This window comes from Bison bison, unplaced genomic scaffold (assembly GCF_000754665.1).
Source record: "Bison bison bison isolate TAMUID 2011002044 unplaced genomic scaffold, Bison_UMD1.0 scf7180017864383, whole genome shotgun sequence".
NCBI lineage: Eukaryota > Metazoa > Chordata > Mammalia > Artiodactyla > Bovidae > Bison > Bison bison.
In genome coordinates this window covers 2,135,375-2,157,355 of record NW_011494955.1, presented here as the reverse complement: position 1 = coordinate 2,157,355, position 21,981 = coordinate 2,135,375, and the positions used below count along the sequence as shown (strand labels likewise).

At 39.1% G+C, this 21,981-nt stretch overlaps 1 protein-coding gene across 1 annotated transcript; it reads right to left on the bottom strand.

Moving 5' to 3' along the window:
• Positions 1-6,096: 6,096 nt before the first annotated feature.
• On the bottom strand, positions 6,097-21,536 carry LOC105001452 (zinc finger protein 583). The gene is made up of 4 exons (XM_010857724.1): positions 21,172-21,536; positions 15,925-16,051; positions 15,562-15,657; positions 6,097-10,860 (listed from the first exon to the last, which is right to left on the bottom strand). The coding sequence occupies exons 1-4, from the start codon at positions 21,178-21,180 to the stop codon at positions 9,401-9,403; spliced, it is 1,692 nt and encodes a 563-aa protein (XP_010856026.1). The 5' UTR covers positions 21,181-21,536; the 3' UTR covers positions 6,097-9,400.
• Between the last annotated feature and the right edge of the window lie 445 nt (positions 21,537-21,981).

The following is a 21,981-nucleotide window of genomic DNA, read 5'->3' as shown; positions in this document are numbered from 1 at the left end:
TTCTCCCTACCGTTCTGTACACACACCCCTCTACTTTGTTAAGTCCTCTGCCAATCTGCCCTAGATGTTGGTTCCAAATCAATGGTCATAAACCTAAAACATGTTATGTGTACTAATAAGACACTGTTCTTGCCTGCAGGCACTTGCAGTTTAGGGAATTCAGACTATTTAAATATGGAAGCGTATAAGGTATGCAAGTAATGTCAAGGATGGTGAACTCCATGGTGATTGATCACTTTTGGTGACTGATCGTATTAATGGCAGAATAGATTTTTACTAGGCACACAAATGTTGGGAGGCTGTTGAAGGCAACAGAGAAAGTACAGATGTACAAACTAATGGCAGAGGGTTGTGAGGTATTAGGGGAGTTACAAGTTCTAGCATTTAGTACAGTGACTGGCGCAAAGTAAGTAGTAAACAGTAATACTGAATGAATGAAAATAACCTTAGTTTAGCTGGATTTTTTCTTAAGGCATAGTCAAAAGGGAACACCTAAATTCGAAGGTCACCCAGACACTGAGATAAATCTGTGAAAAACAAGCCCTCACTTTAAGGAATCGCTAGTGAATTTTGAAGGCTGTGATGAACTTAGGGTGGTCATAGCAACAAGCAACCTTAAACCTCCAGTTTTTATATTAATGACAACATGAAAGGCTTCACAGAAAAAATGGCATGGCCATTTCTAAGGATTAAAATCTATTTACTTCTGTTTCTACTGTCCAATGCAAGATACATGGAGTTTAGTCAAAAGTAATTTTTACAAAGCTACAAGAAAAAGCAACACCCACCACCAAGAGACAAAAGCAATCAAGAAATGGAACCAGACTCCCTGACACAGAATTTTAAACAACTGTGAGTAATACAGTAAAGGCTCTAATGAAAAATGTGTTTAACAGGCAAATTAGATGAGTCATTTGGTCAGAGAGATGGAACTGTGAGAATCAAATGGAAATAATAAAAAATGAACAGAGATGAACAAAACCTTCAACAGGCTCATAGGGATACTTGACGCAGCCAAGGAAAGAATAACTGAACTTGAAGGTAAGTCAATAAAAAGTAGCCAAACTGGAACACTAAGGAGGGTAGGAGTGACAGCAAAGAATAGATCGCCCAAGAGCTGTGGGGAAAGATCTGTTGTCTCCACACATAACATAGTGGAATCCCAGAAGAAGCAGAGAAAATGACTGATAAGAAATATCTGAATAAATAATGGATAATGACAACAGAACATAAATCTATAAAGCTTAATACCAGGAAAGATTTTGTTAAGACATTACACAGGAACAAAATGGGGAGGGGGGGACTGTCTCTCTGAAATTTTTCATAAAAATATTTTTCAGAATTGATAGAGAAATGACTCTCAAAGAAAGAAAAACAGAAAATACATTGCCAGAAGACCCTACTCTAAAAGAAATGTTAAATGAGGTTCTTTAAGCAGAAGGGATGTGAAACATAGCATATACTCGGATATGCACAAAGATCTAGAAGTGGAATAAATGAAGGTAAGATAATTTTTCTTAACTTTAGGCTTATCTAAACATCTGGAAGACAGCCATCAACAGCAGTATGCTATGGCAGTGTAAGTGTAGATACAGAAACAAAGGATGGGAGAGATTAGGAAACATCGTGTAATACCTTGTTAATGCTACTTGAAGATATATTCTGGTTAATTAGAGATGTCGATTATAACCTTAAGAGTAGCCACTAAAACATTTTTTAAAGAGATGTAAGCAATTAATCAAATAAAATGGAATAATAAATCCTTAGTTAACCCAATAGAAGGCAGAAAAAGAACAAAGAACAGGCAGTTTTTCCTCAGACTCATATGTAAAAAAATTCAGGCAATCTGGGCAAGAGGTAACAGATCAGAAATGAGAAAGTCCCCGAATTTACCAACTGATTTTAAATTCAAGAACTTGTGTTATTTAACTTCTTAAAGTGCAGACGCCTCCACTGCTCCTGCATCTCAGTCTCCCCCAACCTCAGGCCGCCCCACCTCGAGGACCAAGCCCACCTTCCCCTCAGCCGCCGACTCCTCACGAAGCAGAACCTACTTCCTTTGACATTGGCTTGACGATCTTGTGCCAAGTTGACCTCTTGCTGCCCCATTATGTTTGATTCCCAGTACTTCTGCCACATTGCCAAAAAATGGAATGAATTTTAAATCATTTAGAAGAGAATGAGGAGCTCTTTGCGAAAAGTCAAGGCAGATTGTGCACTTATTTTTAATTGTTTCCTATCAGTTCAGTTCAGTCACTGAATCGTGTCTGACTCTTTGTCACCCCATGGACTGCAGCACGCCAGGCCTCCTGTCCATCACCAATTCCCAGAGTTTGCTCAAACTCCTGTCCATCGAGTCGGTGATGCCATCCAACCATCTCATCCTCTGTCGTCCCCTTCTCCTCCTGCCTTCAATCTTTCCCAGCATCAGGGTCTTTTCCAGTGAGTCAGCTCTTCCCATCAGGTGACCAAAGTAGTGGAGCTTCAGCTTCAGCATCAGTCCTTTCAATGAATTTCAGGACTGATTTCCTTTAGAATTGACTAGTTTGATCTCCTTTCAATCTAAGGGATTCTCAAATAAGATGAGTCCTATACTTTAAAAATAAATCTATATTTTTATATAATTTTATTTATGATTGTGCTGAGTCTTTGTTGCTGCAGGACTTTCCTCTGATTGCGGCGAGCAGGGCCTAGTCTCTAGTTGTGGTGCGTGGGGTTTCTCATTGGGGCGGCTTCTCTTGCTGTGGAGCAAGGGCTCTAGGGCATGAGTTCAGAGTTGAGACTCCCGGGCTTTAGAGCACAGGCTCAGGAGTTGTGGCGCACGGGTTTAGTTGTTCGACTTCATGTGGGATCTTCCTGGATCAGGGACCAAACCTGTGTCTCCTGCATTTGCAGGTGGATTCTTTACTACTGAGCCACCAGGGAAGCCCCCAGTCCTATATTCCTTCAAATGTGTTTGCAAGATACCAGGAATGCAAGTTAATTTTGCAAGATAGTTAATTCTTCTGTTGACACTTTTTGACTGTGATTTTAATGATCTTTGCTAATAGACAAAAGCTCATCTACCTTGCATGCTTCATTATTTATAATAAGATCCTAAAAGGTGAGGTTAACCTTGGATTTATTTCATGAAAGTTATAAAATTTGCTATAGGAAACTGGATCTATTGCTGTGGCAGATATATCAAGAAATCAAACATTTATTCCTTTATAAAAAGCACCTGACAAAGGATGAAACAATAAGTTTAAAGAGGTTGAGTAAGATTGGCAGTTTGAATCTTTCAGGAAAGTTTTTCCATTTTATCTAAGTGGTCAGATTTTTTGGCGTAAGGTTCACAGTATTCCCTTATCATCTGCTTAATAACTGTAGTGATGTCATCTCTGTCATTCCAGGTATTTGTAACTGGAATATTTTCTTTCATGTTGTCTGAAGATATATTGGGTTTATTGACCTTTTATATTTGTTTCCTATTGATTTCTATTCTTTATTTCCATTATTATGCTACCTTTGGATTTCATTGCTCTTCATCTTCTAATCTGATAAAGGTGAGATTAAAGCCATTGAGAGCTTTATTTTACAATTTAGTGATGTTTCCTTCTAAGTAATGTGTCAGCTGCTTTCCATGTATTTTGATATGCTGTTACAAGTTTCAATCCAAAATGCTTTCTATTTTGCCTTTTCTTTTAACCTGTGGGTTACTAAAAATTGTGCTGCTGCTGCTAAGTCGTGTCAGTTGTGTCCGACTCTGTGCGACCCCATAGACAGCAGCTAGTTATATTCAAATATTTAGGAGTTTTCCAACTATCTTACTGATTTCGCCTGCCAGAGATGAAACGAGTGAAAGCACAGCTGTGAGCTACGAATCTGATGAGCCTGAGCACCAAGTCCGGCGTACCTGAGGCTGCGACATACCTGCTCTGCATCTTTCATTTATAGGAGCTAATAAATCAGCTTTTTCCTGATTTGAATTGGGTTTCTATCAGAGTCCTGATTACAGTTGCTTTTATTTGTAAATTTACTAACTTTATATACTCCCCGAGTCTTCATGAAAGGTAAGGATTTAATTCATCCCACCAAGTGGCTTATAATAGCTCCTCTGATGTGTTTTAACTTCAAATACAACTAACCTACATTTCTTCTATCGACTTTAGACAGATCTCCTGAATCCTCTCCATATACCATGAGCATACTGCCCCTTATCCTTGCTTCAAGCACTTACTTCCCTGTCAGCCTCCCACCATCCAGTCTATCAGCTGTATTTTGCCTTTATGTTATTAAATAGATATTACACTGTGTGTGTGTATATATATATATAATATATACACATACATACACACACACAGACTTCAGTGATTTGTCTATTTTAAAGCTGGAAATAAGGGGCTTCCCTGTGGCTCAGCTGGTAAAGAATCCACCGCAATGCAGGAGACCTGGGTTTGATCCCTGGGTTGGGAAGATACCCTGGAGAATGGAAAGGCTACCCACCCCAGTATTCTGGCCTGGAGAATTCCATGGATGATACAGTCCAGTCCATGGGGTCTGTTATACACATACATGCACACATATACAGAGACTTAAGGGATTTGTCTATTTTAAAGCTGGAAATAAAATAGCATTAGATCATTATCACTGTATAAATATTCTCGTAAGAGTCAGAGCCAAGCATTGTTGAAGATTACATTTCCTCCTCTACAAGTCCAGTGTTACGATCCCAGTACTCACTTAAATTTTTTTTTCCCATATTCTGTTTCCAAAGTCATGTCACATTTTATGGGGCTTGCTTTATATTAGGACCATGGTATCTGGTATGGCTTCTCCTTTGTTTTTTCCCCAAGCCAATAATTGTCCGTCGTCCTTCTGACGAATGTTTGTTTTCACCATATTACAGAAATCCTCAAACTCTGTGTTTTCTATTTAATGTAACCCATCCCTTCCTTTCTCCCTGAAGTTTCTCTTACTGACTCCCTGGATATCTAGCCTACCAGAAATTTGGTCTGATTTTTACAGTGATCATCCTAGTCACCCTCAACACCACTTTACTAGGTTAGATTCTGTTTTTTCCCTTTTCCATCCAGATTTTGCTAAAGCTAATCATTCACTGCCCTATTGAAAGACAAGTGGAAGTAAACTGAAGCAAACTGTATATACAGAATATCAGTATTTGGCCTCATGTTTCGCTACTGTTCCAGTATAAACCTCTAGATTCAAAGCAGTTTCAAGTCCTAAGTTGGAAGCTGCTGTTCTGTATTCTACAATCTAATATTGCTCACCTGAGGGAAGGCTAATGCTATCTCGATCATTATTCTTTATTAGGAGAAATTCACATTTTTTTAAAGCTTTTAGGATAGTGTCCTCTTTAGTGTTACAGAATTCCACAAGCATATTTCTGGGTGTTTTTTAAAATTTTTTTCTATTATAATATGGTTTTTGCCAGTTCAGCCTGCCCAACATTCAAGTGAGCTATTCCTAGCTGAGAATTCATAACTTTCTTCAGTTTAGATTCTTAATCATTTGACACATTCTTATTTTCTCTATTATAATTATTTGTGTGTGTGTGTATGTGTGGTGGAACTCATATTAACTAGATGGGCCTTCTACTAGACTTCGAAGTCCCTTTTTCTTCCAAATTTATGAAATGGAAGAATTTCCCCAACTTTCTTTGAAACTTTCTTTTATAACAGTAATTTTTTTTTTTAGGAGTTGTCTTCTTTTTGGTAGCTTCTCATATTTGCTTTAAAAGTGTAACATCTATTCCAGTCTCAAATGTACATTTTTATTCTCATTCTATAACTTCACCTGCTCCAGGTTTAGTCTGTCTCTTAGTCCTCATCATGCTGATACTCTTCCATCATCTGTGATAATCCTCAGCTGTCTGTTCACATTTGAGAATGATACTGTTTGATTCTCCTAGGTAGACAGTAGGACTTTGGTTATTCTCACTACAGATCTGTTCCGCTGAATGAAGTGATTTACTGGGATTTCAGTGTGCCTGGGAAGGGCTGGAGAGATGATGAGAGTCTTCAAATTCCAGGAAAGGTTTCAACTTAAGATACCAACTCTCATTCTAGTTGCTGTAGTTCTCCGCAAGTTCACTGAATTTTTTCATAGTTTTAATGACAACATTCTTATTTAAAACATTACAGATAATGATAAATCTACCCTCTTGACCAGAATGTCCAATTCCAGGTCCCTCCGCAAAACACAAATTGGATATGTCTGTTCAGGACTTATTTCTGTGTATTTGCAGTTATAGAAATGTATTAGAAATATATTTTAAATATATAGTCTCTTATTAATCTGCAAATTTTTAATCAGTGCCTTTTAGTCAAATCCTTATATTACCAGTCCATCCTTTTAAACTAGTGCCAGTATTTCTGTATTGATGGAAATTTAAATAGCTCTCAGTTTCATGTACTAACCATACTGCCCTCTGAAGGGATTAATGTTTTAACAACTTCATTGCTTCCAAAGTGGTACTGATAAGAGTAGTTATTTCTCTATACAACTGCCAGGTTTTTAAAATTAGATTATTTAAATTTGCATCTCTTACTACTAGCAAGGCTAAGCGGGGACTCAGTGTCAGCGGTCTGCATTTCTTCTGACTTACCCATTATTATCCTTTGTTCATTTTTATTCTCCCTTGGTTGTCCTTTACCTATTTATAGTTATTCTTACATCCTTCCTTTAGTATTTTATTACAGCTTTTCCCCATTCAGTTTCTTTTGTCTTTTTAAAAGCATGCTGCAGTCCATGGGATTGCAAAGAGTTGGACAAGACTTACTGACCGAACAACTTTTGATACAATCAAGTTGTTCATTAATCTTTACTTTGTGGCTTTCGTTTTTGTCTAGTTTAGGAAGATGTATCCAACAGCAAAGTCATAGGCATATCCTATTATGTTTTCTCCCAATACTTTAACATTTAGGATTTTATTCACCTAGAACTAATCTTTCTGAATGGTGTAAAAGACGGATCCAATTTACTTTACTTACAGACGAGTGCAATGGGAAAGCTTTGGTAGGGATACTAACATAACTTTCACATAAAAAATCATATAAACTGTCTTGTCATTGTTACCTCCAGCCTCTACACAAGCTAACTTAGAGCATGAGCTTCTCTAGGGACCTTTGGACAGACTTGACTTGCCATTAGTGAAATCCATCAGGCAGACATTTCAAGTCACAGCTGTTTCTGCTACATTTCATGAATAAGCACTTTTTTCCCTTTTGTTTTTAACAAAATTTGATTCTTTTCTGATACCTTTTATCTGTTATAGGATATGGTAGGGTAAACTCGTGTTTAATTGCAAAAGAAAGCCTTGAAAATTCTGATACTGACAAGTCACCTTTACATCAGTACATAGAAGTACCTCCTCTCCTGTGCTTCTGCAGTGCAAATTTTATCAATCCGGTATTGAAAGATGGTAGTTCACTTGTTTAGCTTGTATTCTGATCCTTTTGAGAGTCGGTACTTATCATTTTCATCAGTTATCTCTTTATACCCCTTACCCATAAGGGAAGAGGTGTCATTTTCTAAATGATTTGCAGGAGTACTTACATGTTAAGGATATGAATCTCATAGGTTAAACATATTTTACTAATGTTTTCAAATTCTAATGTTTAAAAACCTTTTGTACTATCTTTGACTATATAAAAGCTCATTAACGTTTTTATATAGTCAAGAATCCATGTGTGTGGTTTCTGGATCTCATGTTGTATTTAGGGAGATTGTTTTCCATGATGATGTATGGTGTCCTCTAATGACTCTGTTTTGCATTTGGATAAAAGAATGAGACAGTTGTTTTGTACAAAAATAACTGAGCAGAATCTCATGTACCAATACTGTTAAGCTACTACAGTGAGCTTTCACCTTTATTATGTTTCCTTTATGTGTATGTCTGTTGTGTGTTTGTGTTGATAAACACGATGTTTCAGGCCTTGAATTCTTAGGATTCTGTTAGGTACAAAGAATCAATAGATTAATTTGGGGCTTACTAACATCTGTATAATACTGAATCTTCCCCTACAGAAGGATAAAATGTCTGTTCTTCTCATCCTCCATTAAACTTTACTCATTTTCTTTGTACTTATAGTCACATGAGAATTGGTTCCAGCACTGATTGCACGAAGCCTTCAGGAGTCAGGAAGTAATAAAGTGTAAAACAAGTCAGATGTAAGACAACAGGCAGTAGTTTGAACTGTGGAAAAGTGGAAAACAAATGCCCATCTAAAGGTACTTATTTTAAATTTCACACAAATCAAACATGTTTATGAGTTTTGACTTATAGTTTTGATTTCTTTTCCCTCTGGTCTTGGAATTACAGCTTAGAAACTAACACCTTTTCTATTTAAATGACATGGATTTAACATGATTCATCTACCTGGAATTAGGAACGGTGAGTAAAATTTTGTTTTCTAATCTTCTTTGGTTATTGATCTTTTAAACTTTTCTGTCTTTTGAGGACTATATTGCCTTTGTCTAAATGTAAATGACGAATACATCTCAGTAAATTTTACTTATTACAATTGATGTTTAACATCTGGTTTCTTAAAAGTGTTGAATATATAATGAAGTTAATTTTTCTTATCAACAAAATCATATTTCCTTGTTTGTACTGAAACAGAAGCAACCATCTTAACTCTATCATCATGAACTCCAGCATTAACTCTACTGTGTTGGATGCCCTTTCCACTCAGCTTCAGAACAAGGGCTGCTCTTTCTACTCAAAAGTCTTTAGTCTCCTGGGTCTTGAGCTGTTTTGTTATTTCACCGATAATCACTGCTAAGATGATCAGGTCTTCTTTGTATACAGTTATCTTTTTATTTTACATTAATGTTTATTGATTATGCTAGGCACTGTGCTGAGCAATTTACATGCATTATCTCATTTAATCCTCCCATTAACTTTTGAGGTAGTACCATTATTATTTCTGTAATAGAAATAAAAAGACAAGATGCTTACAAGGGACAAAATGTTTCTCCACAACTAGAGGGCTAGAAAATGGAACAGTAAGAACTGGAACCCTGATCTAGTTGTTGCTGCAATATGAATTCTGAATTTTGGTAAGTAGCCCAGGAATGAGATGGTCACATGAAATGGGACTCTGAAATGTAAAGTGGGACAAGGTACTGGGGGCAGGGGTCTTTTAGACTATTTTGAGCAATGTGCACCTTGCCCTAAGCCCTATGGGATGCCAGTGAAGGGTTTTAATGAAGAAGTGATATGGTCAGACTCTTGAAATACAAGTTTGACTGCAATATGGATTACTAACAGGAAATGGTAAATACAGGGGGGTGGGTTAGAAAGCCCTTCCCATCGTCTGTGTCAAATAGATTATTGTGTATTGGACAAACATTAATAGAATGGAAATGGATTAATGGAGTCAGATTCAAGGCATATTTAGGAGATAAAACCTACAGGTCTTGGCAGCTGACTGGACATAGAGGCTGAGGGGGAGGAAAGAGTCAAGAATGACTCCATAGTGTGGATTCTCTCATGATGAGCAAGGTGTGCTCGCTGCCTGAAAGATTTCCTGCAGTCCTTACACTCATAGGGTCTCTCTCCAGTATGAATTCTCTGATGTAGAGTTAGAGACCCACTGTAGCTAAAGGCTTTCCCACAAATGTTACATTCATAAGGTTTCTCTCCAGTATGAATTCGCTGATGCTGAGCAAGGCCTGCATTCTGGCTAAACGTTTTCCTACATTCCTTACACATGTAAGGTTTCTCTCCAGTATGACTTCTCTGATGTTGTGCAAGTGACGAACTGTTGCTAAAGGCCTTCCCACATTCAATACATTCATAGGGTTTCTCTCCAGTGTGAACCCTCTGATGTTGATCAAGGTATGCGATCTGGCTGAAGGCTTTCCTACATACTTTACATTCATAAGGTTTCTCTCCAGTATGAACCCTCTGGTGTTGAGCAAGGTGTGCATACTGGCTGAAGGTTTTCCTACATTCCTTACATTCATAGGGTCTCTCTCCTGTATGAATCCTCTGATGTACAATTAGGTATCCACGATGGCTAAAGGCTTTCGCACACACATGACATACATAAGGTTTCTCTCCGGTGTGAATTCTCTGATGCTGAGCAAGAAATGAACCATTACTAAAGGCCTTTCCACACTCGATACATTCAAAAGGTCTCTCTCCAGTATGAACTCTCTGGTGTTGAGTCAGGTGTGCAATCTGGCTGAAGGCCTTTTTACACTCTTTACACTGATAAGGTTTCTCTCCAGTGTGAACTCTCTGGTGTTGAGCAAGGTGGGCATTCTGGCTGAAGGCTTTCCTGCATTCCTTACACTCATAGGGTTTCTCTCCAGTGTGGATTCTCTTATGTTGAGCTAGGTTTGCACTCTGACTGAAAGTTTTCCCACATTCGACACATGCGTAGGGCTTCTCTCCAGTATGAATTCTCTGATGAAGAGTGAGAGATGAGCTCTGGTTGAACACCTTCTCACATTCATTACACTTCAAGAGTTTCTTTTCTACATAGACTTTCTTACGTTTCATTTCGATAGGTTTCTTCCGGTAACTTCTCTTTTGTGGCTCATGCTTATTACGTTTCTGCTTTATATCAAAGATTGTATCCTGATGGAAAGTTTGCCAGGACTTAGTATATTCATTACTGTGATCCTCATTTAGGATTTCTCTATGAGTGACGATCAGCTGACTAGCATGTACCTCCTGAGTTCCCAACTGGTTCTTAAACCAGTCCTTACTTTTAGAGTCTCCTCTCCAACTGGAGCAGTTGAGGTTATAACTAAGACGGCTTCTTCCCATCATCATTACTTTGGATGATTCTTCATAAATAACTTGCTTTGATGGAAATTCCTTATTTTTAAATGTATACTCCCAACCTACAAGATAGCAAGAAAACAAACATCTTTTGTATCTATGCATTAGAAAAGAACTTCTAAAACACAAACTGGTAAATGAACTACATACATAAGTTCAAGAATGTAATAGCTGTTAAATGCAGTCTAACAATGAGATTATAAAGAATGAAAATGTAGGAAAATTTATTAAGAAAATACCTCATGCATAACTATTAAGGTAACCCATCAGAAAATCACAATTATTATATATATATATTAATATAAGTCTGCAAACACCCTTCCTCTCTTGCCTCAGGTTAGCCTGCATTCAAGGTAAGTTCGTTAGCTTTAAAAAAGAAAACTTCATGTCAATGTGGCTAAAAAAAAAATCTATTAGATCCCCACATCCCAAAACACACCAGGTGTCATTAATTGCCATGAAAGTGTTAGTCATTCAGTTGTGTGTAACTCTTCGCTACCCCACGGACTGTAGGCCGCCAGGCTCCTCTGTCCATGAGATTCTCCAGGCAAGAATACTGGAGTGGGCTGCCATTTCCTTTTCCAGGTGATCTTCCGACCCTGGGACTGAACCTGCGTCTCCTGCATTGCAGGCGGATTCTTTACTGTCTTGAGCCACCAGGGAACCCTATTAATTGCCACAGGCTAGATATATAAAACTCTATGGTTAAACTTGAGCAGTCTGAAAATAGTCTTCCTGAGTATCATTTTCTGTGTGATATGTTCCACCCAAGTGTAAATTTTCAGCTGATACTCAAGCTAAGATGCCTTCATATTGAAATAAGTTTGTTTCAAATTGTTGGTTTTATTAATCTGCCATAGGCCTTTATTTGCCTTATCTTTTCCACTCCTAAATCAAATCACCTATTACTCTGTTCAAGACTTTCCAGTGGTTTCTCACCTTATCTGTAGTAAAATCAGACTTCCTATTATGATTTACAAAAGCAATGTAGCACAGAAACATAAATGTAAAATGATACAAAATTATAGCAAATAAAATCCAGGAAAATATGAAAGCATAATCCTGACCAAGTGGAGTTCATCCCACAAATGCAAGGTTGGTTTCATATATGAAAATCAGTATAATTCACCACATTAACAGATTAAAGATAGAAATCATATGATTGTTTCAATCAGTATAGAAGTATTTCACTAAATTTAACATGTTTATTATAAAAATTCTCAGCAAAGTAGGACTAGAAAGGAACTTCCTCAAGCTGATAAAGGGCATCTAAGAAATATCTGTAACAACTTAATGGTGAAAGAGTGAATACATTTCCCCTTAAGATTGAGAACAGTGCAAGTATATTTGCTCTTAACCAATGCTATTCAACAGTACAAGAAATCCTAGCTATTTCAATAAGAAATAAAGTTGTATCTGCAGATAACATTACTTTTCATGGTTTCCCTGGTTGCTCAGCTGGTAAAGAATCTGCCTGCAATGCAGGAGACCTGGATTCAATCCCTGGGTTGGGAAGATCCCCTGGAGAAGTGAACAGCTCTCCACTCCAGTATTCTGGCCTGGAGAATTCCATGGACTGTATAGTCCATAGGGTCGCAAAGAGTCAGAGACGACTGATCACACATGCACACATTACTGGAAAAAACTTATATCTAAAAAATTATGTATCTTATATCCATAAAACTGTATCTCTTTCTATATAGATATATAAATATAATAATTATAAGAAGCCACTACACTGGATATGACAAAATACTGCTAATAGAACTAAGACTGTAAAAAATGGCTAAATTTCAGGAATTGGAAAACAATGATATTAGGATGTCAATGATAAAACAATGATATTAGTTCCCTCTAAATTGATACATAGATTCAACACAATCCCAAACAAAACCCCAGCAGGATTTTTAGGTAGAAATGCTCAACTTCATTCTAGAATTTATATGGAAATGCAAATGACCTATTAAAATAGTCAAAGTGATTTTACAAATTCAACTGGTGTCAGAATTTACTATAAAGCTATAGTAATCAGGACAGTCTGGTACTGGTGAAAGGACAGACATACATAGATCAATGGAAAAGAACAGAGTTCAGAACTTAACCCACACATACATGGTCAACTGATTTTCAACAAAGATACCAAAAAGACAATATAATGGGGAAGGGAAAGTCTTTTAAAAAAGGGCACTGGAGCAACTGTGTATCTGAAAAACAGCCACAGACTCATACAGAGAACACACTGTGGTTGCCCAGGGGGAGGAGGGCTGGGGAGGGGAGGATCTGGAGTTTGGGACTAGGGCTGCAGACTGTCATACAGGATGGCAAACCAGGCCCCCTGTGGAGCACAGGGAGCGACACGTGCGGACCCCTGAGCCGCTCTGCTGTACAGCAGAAATCAACACAGCACTGTAATCAGCTGTACTTCAATAAAATCATTTTAAATAAAAAATAACTTCAGAAGATATGGTAAGGATATGGAGCACACGAACTCTACTACAAATGCTGAAGGGAATGAAAATACCATCTACTTGGAGAACTAAAGTGATACATATTCCTGTCATATGACTCAGTTTTTCTACTTTTTTTTAAGCTGGTATTAAAAAAATTTTTTTAATCCCTTTCCTGTGTTGTGTTAGCTTCTGCTGTACAGCAAAGTACGACTACATGTGTGCATGTATCCCCTCCCTCTTGAGCCTTCCTCCCACAACCCCCACCCGTTTCTCCACTTTTAGATATTTACCTAAGAGAAATGAAAATGTATGTCCCCACAAAGTCCTGTACGTGACCACTTCATATTGCCCACACTGCAAACAACCCAAAGGTGCATCAGTAGGTGAGTGGCAAAACAGAGGTGTGGACCGTCTGCACGCTAGACTGACACTCAGCAACAAAAAGGGTAAATCACTCACACGTGCAACAGTGTGATTTTCAAAATAAATTTTGATGGTGAAGTAAACCAAATAGTATGATTCCATTTAGTTTAAATGCAAACTAATCTAAAACAACAAAGGTTCATTTGGAGCCAGAGTGGAGAAGAATGGACTGCAGAAAGGCACAAGCTAGCTTCTGGGGTGATGGAAACATTTTGTGTCTTCATTACAGTGATGGTTTCATGGATGTAGACAGCTGTCAGAACTCATCACACTGTAATTTACATAAATGCAATTTACTGTCTTATAAAGTTAAGAAAAATTATGGATGGAAACAAAGACTAAGTAAAGACAGACTTTAGTGACATCAAGTAAAAGTCATGTAACAAGCATTTACACTGAAAATACTCTAACTTGGAACCTATAGAATAGTTAAAAAAAAAAAAAAGCTATATATTAGGTCATATAAAATCCTCAACTCGTTAGAAAATAGAATTAGTAGTAACTGCTATCCTGATCAAATATGATAGAACAATTTGATCAAAATACAGTAAAACCAGAAAACTTTGTTAAACAAACTGTTATGTAAATGGGAATTAAAAGAAAAGTTGTCTAGGAAATGGAAATAAAACTACTAAATATCAAATACAGCTGAAACTATATTAAGAAATTAAAACCTCTAATAATTTCATTAGTGAATTAAGAGACAATGAAATAATAGTTTAAGCTTTTTTCAGTTTTTTAGCATTTTCCAACAAATGGAAACAAAGTAAATCTAAGGAATTAGTAAAAAGAAAAACAAAATAGAGAATTAGAAAAAGGGAGAATGATGAAGCTATATTTTATATTAACAGATATAGCCAAAAGCTGGAATTTAAAAATAAATAAGCAAAACTGATTCATGAGTAGCAACCTAACAACTAAAAAAATTAGCTATATAAAATAAGAAATTAAAATAGGATATTTTATACTACAGTACAAAACAAAAAGAATTGTAAGCAATTATTATGCTCAGGTTCATGGAAATAAACCTGATAACTATCTAGAAAAATTAAAATTTATATAATTTAACCCAAGGAGGAAGCTATCAGGAGGCCACTTACCAGAGGACACTGAGAAAGCTACCAAAGGTCTACTTCCCTACAGAGGCCCTGGTAAAGAGTTTTTCTTCCAAACTTTAAGACTGCTGACCTCATTCCTTCACACTAACATCTAATCAGACTGTTTTCCTAGCCTCCACTTCCCTCCAGTGGTATGCTGCACTTCTTCACTAGGAAATCTTCCCATCAGATAATTCTCTTACTGTCCTAAGTCAAATTCATCTTTTCTTCTACAAACCTGTTCTTCCTTTTGACTTGTTTCTGTTAAATGCTATCACCTTCCAGTTACCCAGACTTGAAGAAAATACTACCAGAAGTATTTTTCCTTTTATGGTTTATAAACGTCAGAATAATCCTAAAAATTTAATAGAATGATTTTCTCAAAGTAGAAACCTGAATCTTGGTAAGAGATTAAGTGAATAAATAAATGAATCAGTCCTTCAGTCTAAAAGGAATGAATGAGTGAAAAGGAAAAAAAAATGCATTACTGCATCTAGATGTTTAAACACAGGATTGGAGCAACTTGTGTAAAACTGAAAAGCAAAGACAAGGAGACGCTGTGACATTTGGATCCAGAGAACAGGAAGAGGTTATCTGAGAGGACAGTACTGTGTGAGAGAGTGAATCCGAGGAGAGTTTAGTTGGGGAGCTCAGGCCAGAGACACCTCTGTCTCTTCCCAGGCCTGGAGCCCTTTGACGCTACCCAGGAAGCATCAGTTAGGAGCTGGACTTTTCAGACTAGCTGAGCTTTTCCTGGCAGGGGCCTCTCCAGCCCTGGGTCTTGCTCACTCACCAGGGCATGCTCCCCTCGGCCCCTCCTCCTTCACCATCCAGGGCTCTTTTCCTTGCTCCAGTAATGAGATCACATCCGGCTTAGAAACCGAAACGCCTGCTCACAAGAAATAAAAAGGGGCATTAGCCAGGCCCATCAGTCAGATCAAGCTGCTTGGTCACTGGGAAGGGGAGGGAGCTGAGGGCGAGGTGACGAGTTCTGGGGGTGGGGAGACGAAGCTGCATGAACATCCAACCAAGCTGCCAACTCCACAGAGCTACACTCATCTGGGGGAGCAGTAGTGAGGTGCAGCAGAGGCTCCCCAAACGTGGCACTGGAAAGCAGCCTCCGTGCGGATTCCGCCTTACAGGGAGACCTCCTCACCCAGCGATACCAGGCTCCTGTAGTTGTCCAGCATCACCGTCCTGTACAGACTCCTCTGAGCAGGGTTCAGCCATTCCCACTCCTCTTGCGAGAAATTGACAGCCACGTCCCTAAATGTCACCAGATCCTGAAATGACACAGACACGTTCCTGCTCGACTGGTGTTCTTACCCTCACATGAGTATAGTTTAAAAAGTTAAATGGCCTGTGTTCTTAGAAATACTGCATATAGTGAAATTTCCTGTCAGGATCTTGGGGTCTGTGCAACATGACTTCTCTGTGCTTAGTCTTGATACTCTGTCATGGAAAGTACACAATTTCAGAGACTGTACTGATGGAGAAAAGATACAAGTGAAAATTGGCAAGAACAGAACACTGTAAACAATCAAATGTGAAATAATTCAGTACTCAAACTACATGCTAGAGCATTTCTCAGTGTGGAAAATCAGGACAGACTGGAGCAGTGAAAAAAGGCCTCGAGGAGGAGGCAGAAACAGGGGTTAGGCTCAATTTTTATGTGCTTTTTCCCAAATTATGCAACTGAATGATCAGTGTTCCAGCTGTATCAATTAGGTATATATAAAAATATATTTGATGCTCACTGTATTGGTACTCTAAAATTACATAGAAATGTAATAAAAGCAGTAAAGAAGTTTTATGGTGATTTTGCAAAAATATAACTTAAATGTATGCCATTACAGAGAACAATCAGGAACAACAAAAGATTACATAACAGCTCTTGATAACATCACTACGTTTTAAAGACAGTTGTTAACTTACCATACCCCCTAAAAGACAAAGTAATAGTAATTTTAACCACTATTAAGTTAAATAGGGAGCATTTCAAACGTGATAATGCAGTGCATCACAAAACACCTACAGCTCTCACTAGAGAAACACACCCAGTTGTGCACACCTGGGTTGTGTGAACAAGAGTTGCTGAAATGTTCCCACATAGCTCTCAAATACCATGGTTAAATTAAGGATCTTTGTAACATGAAATGAGACCTAGTCTGCTTCCCCAAATTAAGAAAATACAGATTCTTCCTAATGTAAGTCTGCTCCAGACTTAATTTTTTTTGGCTGTATGATCTGGTACGTGCTTTACAGGTTTGGCACATTCAGAGCAAAACCTACCCTTAAGCTGAACTGACATGCAGCTGCCCTCAACGGCACACGCCCAAACAGCTGAGCCAACCTGTCAGATACTGGAATCCTTCCACGCTGGCTGGTGAACAGCGGCTGTAGGGAGCCCCACGGGCGGCCATCCTCCCCACAGTCCAGGAGGGAGGGGACGCCCGCCCTGCATCAGCGTCCAGGACCCCATCGGGGTAAGTTCTGGATGTGTCCTGGCTGGAGGGGTCGTCAAATATGAATGTCACTCCTATTAACGTGCCTCCTGACAGAGTAGTAATACCCTTACTGAAGATGCATTTAAGCCTATCAGGGATGCTACACGGAAACATTTTTAATGGGAAGAAAAAAAATGAGTCAGTATATGAGTAACTGTCTGAGTAATGGACAAAAACGTTAAGGAAGCTACAAGTGAAGTGAAAGGACACCACGAGACATCAGTTACGTTCTCAGCTTCCATCTTACGTGCTTCAACCTCAAAAACCACTTCTTAACAAAGGGAAATCTGGGAAGTGGGTGAAGGCTTCAAGGAAGGCAACACGGGTTGGGTTTAAAAGATGAAACTTGTGCTAGATAGGACTGGGCACCATCAATCATAAATTCTATTAAAATTCAACCACTTCAATACACTCTTTAAAACTGTGTGCAAAAAAAAGTGTTCCACACACCATGTTTTCTGTAGTAGAGGCCAGGCAGGTTTTGCCAGGTAAAGTTCTTATGTTTTTTTTACTTGCACACACACACAAATGGATTCTGGGTTTTGATGACCCGACGATCATTTTCCTCTTACCCAATGAGATCTGAATACTTTTCAAATGTCTTTATTTTGATTCTATAAAACAGGAATCTTATACCATTTTGTCACCTTATTAAAGAAGCCCAGGAAATAATGTCTGGAGAGAGCCATCAAGATGGCAGAGTAGCAAGACATGAAGCCCACCTTCTCCCACAAATACGAAAGTGAAAGACAGGATTCTCACAGCAGCAAGAGAAGAACAGAGAGTTAGTTACAAGGACACCCCCATGTGGCTCTCAGGTGACTTCTCTACAGAAACACTGCAGGACAGAAGGGACTGGAAAGATGCGTTCAAAGACTTGAAAGGGAAAAACTTGCAGCCTAGGCTACTCTGATGGCAAGATTATGTAGAATAAAAAAAAATTTTTGAAAGAAAGAAAATAGCACCTGGTATTTCTACCCAGTGTTTTTTTTCCCCTTTCTAAGTTAAAAACTCAGAAGTCCTAACCCCCAACATCTACCTATCTCCTATAAGCAGTCAAAATGCACAGTATGTATTTGTTCACGTTCCCTTACACAGACATATCTATGATTACGTATTCATTTACTGATAACATCACTCTTGTTAGAATCATATTATTATCAATACATAATGTAAATCAGCCATATCTGATTTACTAACCCCTTGATTATTTTCAATTATGTCAGTCTTAATTTTTCACTATGATGTTACAAAGGTCTCTAGTTGTTGTCTTAAAATATATTCCTAAAAGTTCTTCTCTCCATTAAGACTAGGATTTCCCAACTTAACATCAGAAAAAAGTTTAAATTACACTATTCTGGCCTAGTCAGAAAAGGACGTAATGAAAAAAAAAAAAAATCAGGTTGGGACTGAAGTTTTGACCTGTAGTCAAAGAAATACTAATAAGTTTTTCAGGTAGAAGGAAAATGGAACAAAATGAAAAATAAAAGGAAAATGGAAGCACTGTAGCACAGGAAGAAACTCAGAGCCCCGAAACAATAACTAAATATAACATCTGCTACTGATGATATAGGGGAGTTACCTTGTTGAGAAAGTAGCAAAAGTACCAACTACAGAAGGAAGATTACAGAGGGAAGAAAGATGATCATTACAGTAGGAAGTAACGGATACATATTATCCTAAAGTGGCCACTAAAAGAGTAATAAATAGCCTGTCTGTGAGAATAGAGAAAAAATAAAACATACTGTTTTATAAGAGGCTTCCCAGGTGGCCAATATAGGAGACACGAGTTCGATCCCTGGGTCGGGAAGATCCCGGGAGAAGGAAAAGGCGACCCACTCCAGTGTTCTTGCCTGGAGAACCCCGTGGACGGAGGAGCCTGGCGGGCACAGTCCCGCTCCTACTCCTGCTAAGTCGCTTCAGTCGTGTCCAACTCTGTGACCCCATAGACGGCAGCCCACCAGCTCCTCTGTCCACGGGACTCTCCAGGCAAGAACACTGGAGTGGGTTGCCATTCCCTTCTCCGGGGCTACAGTCCATGGGGTCACAAAGAGCCAGACACGACTGAGTGACTAACTTTCACTTTCATGTAAGATAAAGATAAAATCTTAAAAATGAGCTGAGATTTGAACAACAGTCTACATAAAGTGGGAGAGCTAGCCAGGCCATCCTCTAGGGGAAGAGAGTTAACAGATGAGGAAGGAGCAAATGCAAACGTTCAGAAATAGAGAGGAGCTTGGAACGTTTGAGGGACAGCAAGCCGACCAGCGCGACTGGAGCAGACAGCAGTGAAGACGGGAGGAAATGAGGTCTGAGCGCCGGGAGCTGGGCTGTGTGGGACGTGAGAAGCAAGGGAAGGACACAGGACCTCATTCCGTGGAGAAGTGACGTGCTCCAGGACCCCGAGCACTCTGCCCCCAGGAGCCCTTCACTGTCCCGCCACCCTTCTCACGGCATCCGGTGCTGACCCTCAGGAGTACAGCCTGCTGCCTCTGACAGTCACCAACAGTGACGTCTGCACTTCCCTCCTTCCTTGGCCTCTCTTTCCTCATTCGGAAAACAGTGTCTCAGAAAACGAGGTTACTCATAATTTTCTTTCTGGCTTTATCATTTTATGAACCTAGAACTCTGGTGTCTAAATAGACTAGCTCGTAGCCACACGTGGTTATTTAAATCAATTAACGTTTTAAAATTCAGTCCTTCAGTCACACGAGTCCGTACACGTGGCTAGCTGCCACGGTGCTGGGCCGTGCAAACAAAGCATCTCTGCCACCAATCGTCACAGTGCTGCTCTGTGTGATATAAAACAAGACAAAGATGTAGCAGTTTGTGGTTTTATTTTTTGTATTTAATCTAGAGAATGTTTTTAGCCTCAAAGTATGAGGAAGAAAAAAATTTCAAGTGAACATCCAGCCCTTCTCCTCTGATTTAAAATACCATTACACTATCATACAATAAACTAGTAGTAAATTCCCTGAAGACAGTATCTATTTTTTTAACCACAGTGTTGCCAGCACTTAATATACAGTCAGTCTTTAATAACTATATGCTCAGTGGGTGAGTAAGTATTTTCCCTTTGTACCTGTAGTTGTTTGTGGACGTTATGTGCTGATCTTTTGGCTTCTCTGGCCCCCATTCTATATTATTTACTGATTTTGTTATTACAGATGTAAGCAGCCAGTTTTTAATGTATATCCAATATTCCCTCCTATCAGTCTCCTTTTTCAAAAAATGTCCTGCAGTTTTCCATATTAACTGTACTAACCTTCACAGAATGATGCAGAATATTCGGTCTGTGGCCTGATGCTAACTCAGGATATCTCATTACTCCCATGGAGTCCTACTCATTAATGCTCACCCAGTGCCTGAAGAAAGCTCCTGCCTAGCTGACCCACTCTTTAATACTCAAGACACAGCAAATCCCACTCCTCAAAACCACCCTGAGCAAGAGACCCTGTCCTGTACCACAGCTAAGACTTCCCCAGCAGTCCCTGTCTACTCTCAAACTCAGGTCTGTGGAAAAGCTCAAAACTGCTGATCACATCTTAACACCCACTTTGACCTCAATGAATCAAGTCCCTCCAGCAAAGATTTTCATATTCCACCAAAGAGTGTATTTTGGCCTCTTAAGACCTCCCAACTGAACACCTCACCCACAGCAAGTGCTAAACTGTTTCTTGAATAGAAGATGAAATTGTGTCTGAGGGGGGGAAAAAGCTTGCTGCGCTTTGCGGGTGGTGGTGGGGGGGAAATCTCCTTTCACCAGATTGGAAAACATGAGGACCAGGTCACTGAATGAATGGAACTTCAGTAGAGTGGGGAATTTCAGAAGAAAAGCAAAATGTCCATGTAAAATCTGAAAAAACAAGGCATTAAGAGAAGAAATATTTCCTTACCTCGGACATGGCTTTAAGAAATTATGACAGCTCTTCTGCCCTCCTCCTTCTGGCTCCTCTCTGAGCAGTGTTCAGAGAAAACACAGCTGGAGAGGGAGGAAGAAAACATAAAATGCCAGGCCTGCCCAAAGCTCTCAGCATTGTCAGCCGAGAAAGTCTCCTTTCCTTCTGGCTGCCCTTCTCCCCACCACAGAAGTAAAGAAGAGGTGTCACTCAATTGGAATTGGTCTTTGCTATCTAAATCCTTCCACCTACCTGCTTTAAGTACAGATCATCTATAGTGTTACATTAGTTTCAAGTGTTCAACATAGTGACTCAGTATCTTTAGAGATCATACTCCACTTAAGGGCTTCCCAGGTGGTTCAGTGGTAAAGAACCTGCCTAACAATGCAGGAGACATAGGAGACACTTTGATCCCTGGGTCAGGAAGATCCCTGGAGAAGGAAATGGCAACCCACTTCAGTATTCTTGCCTGGAGAATCCCAAGGACAGAGGAGCCTGGTGGGCTACAGTCCATGGGCTCCCAAAGAGTCCTACATGACTTAAGCAATTTAACACGCTCATACTCCATTTAAATCTCCCACGTGCTTTAGATCTCAATATGCAACATAAACTCTCTGTGCATAAGATAGCTCCTCGTTTATAAGAATAACAGCACCCTTCAGAGTGGCACTGCCAAGTAAGGGGTATGTCCCCCTTCACAAGTAAGGGTATTCATCAGTGAAATTATCCAAGGCTTCGTGCTCAAGCAGCTGAGCCCAACCGGGATCCAGATCTGCCTCCTTAGTCTCTTCACTAGAGGATGACATT

Excerpts from the sequence above, each read along its gene's own strand:
- LOC105001452 (XM_010857724.1), bottom strand. Across the intron at positions 15,658-15,924 it reads CAGGAGCCTGGTATCGCTGG|GCGTTTCGGTTTCTAAGCCG; the intron begins GTGAGGAGGTCT and ends TCTTGTGAGCAG. Across the intron at positions 10,861-15,561 it reads GCCGAGGGGAGCATGCCCTG|GTTGGGAGTATACATTTAAA; the intron begins GTGAGTGAGCAA and ends GCTATCTTGTAG.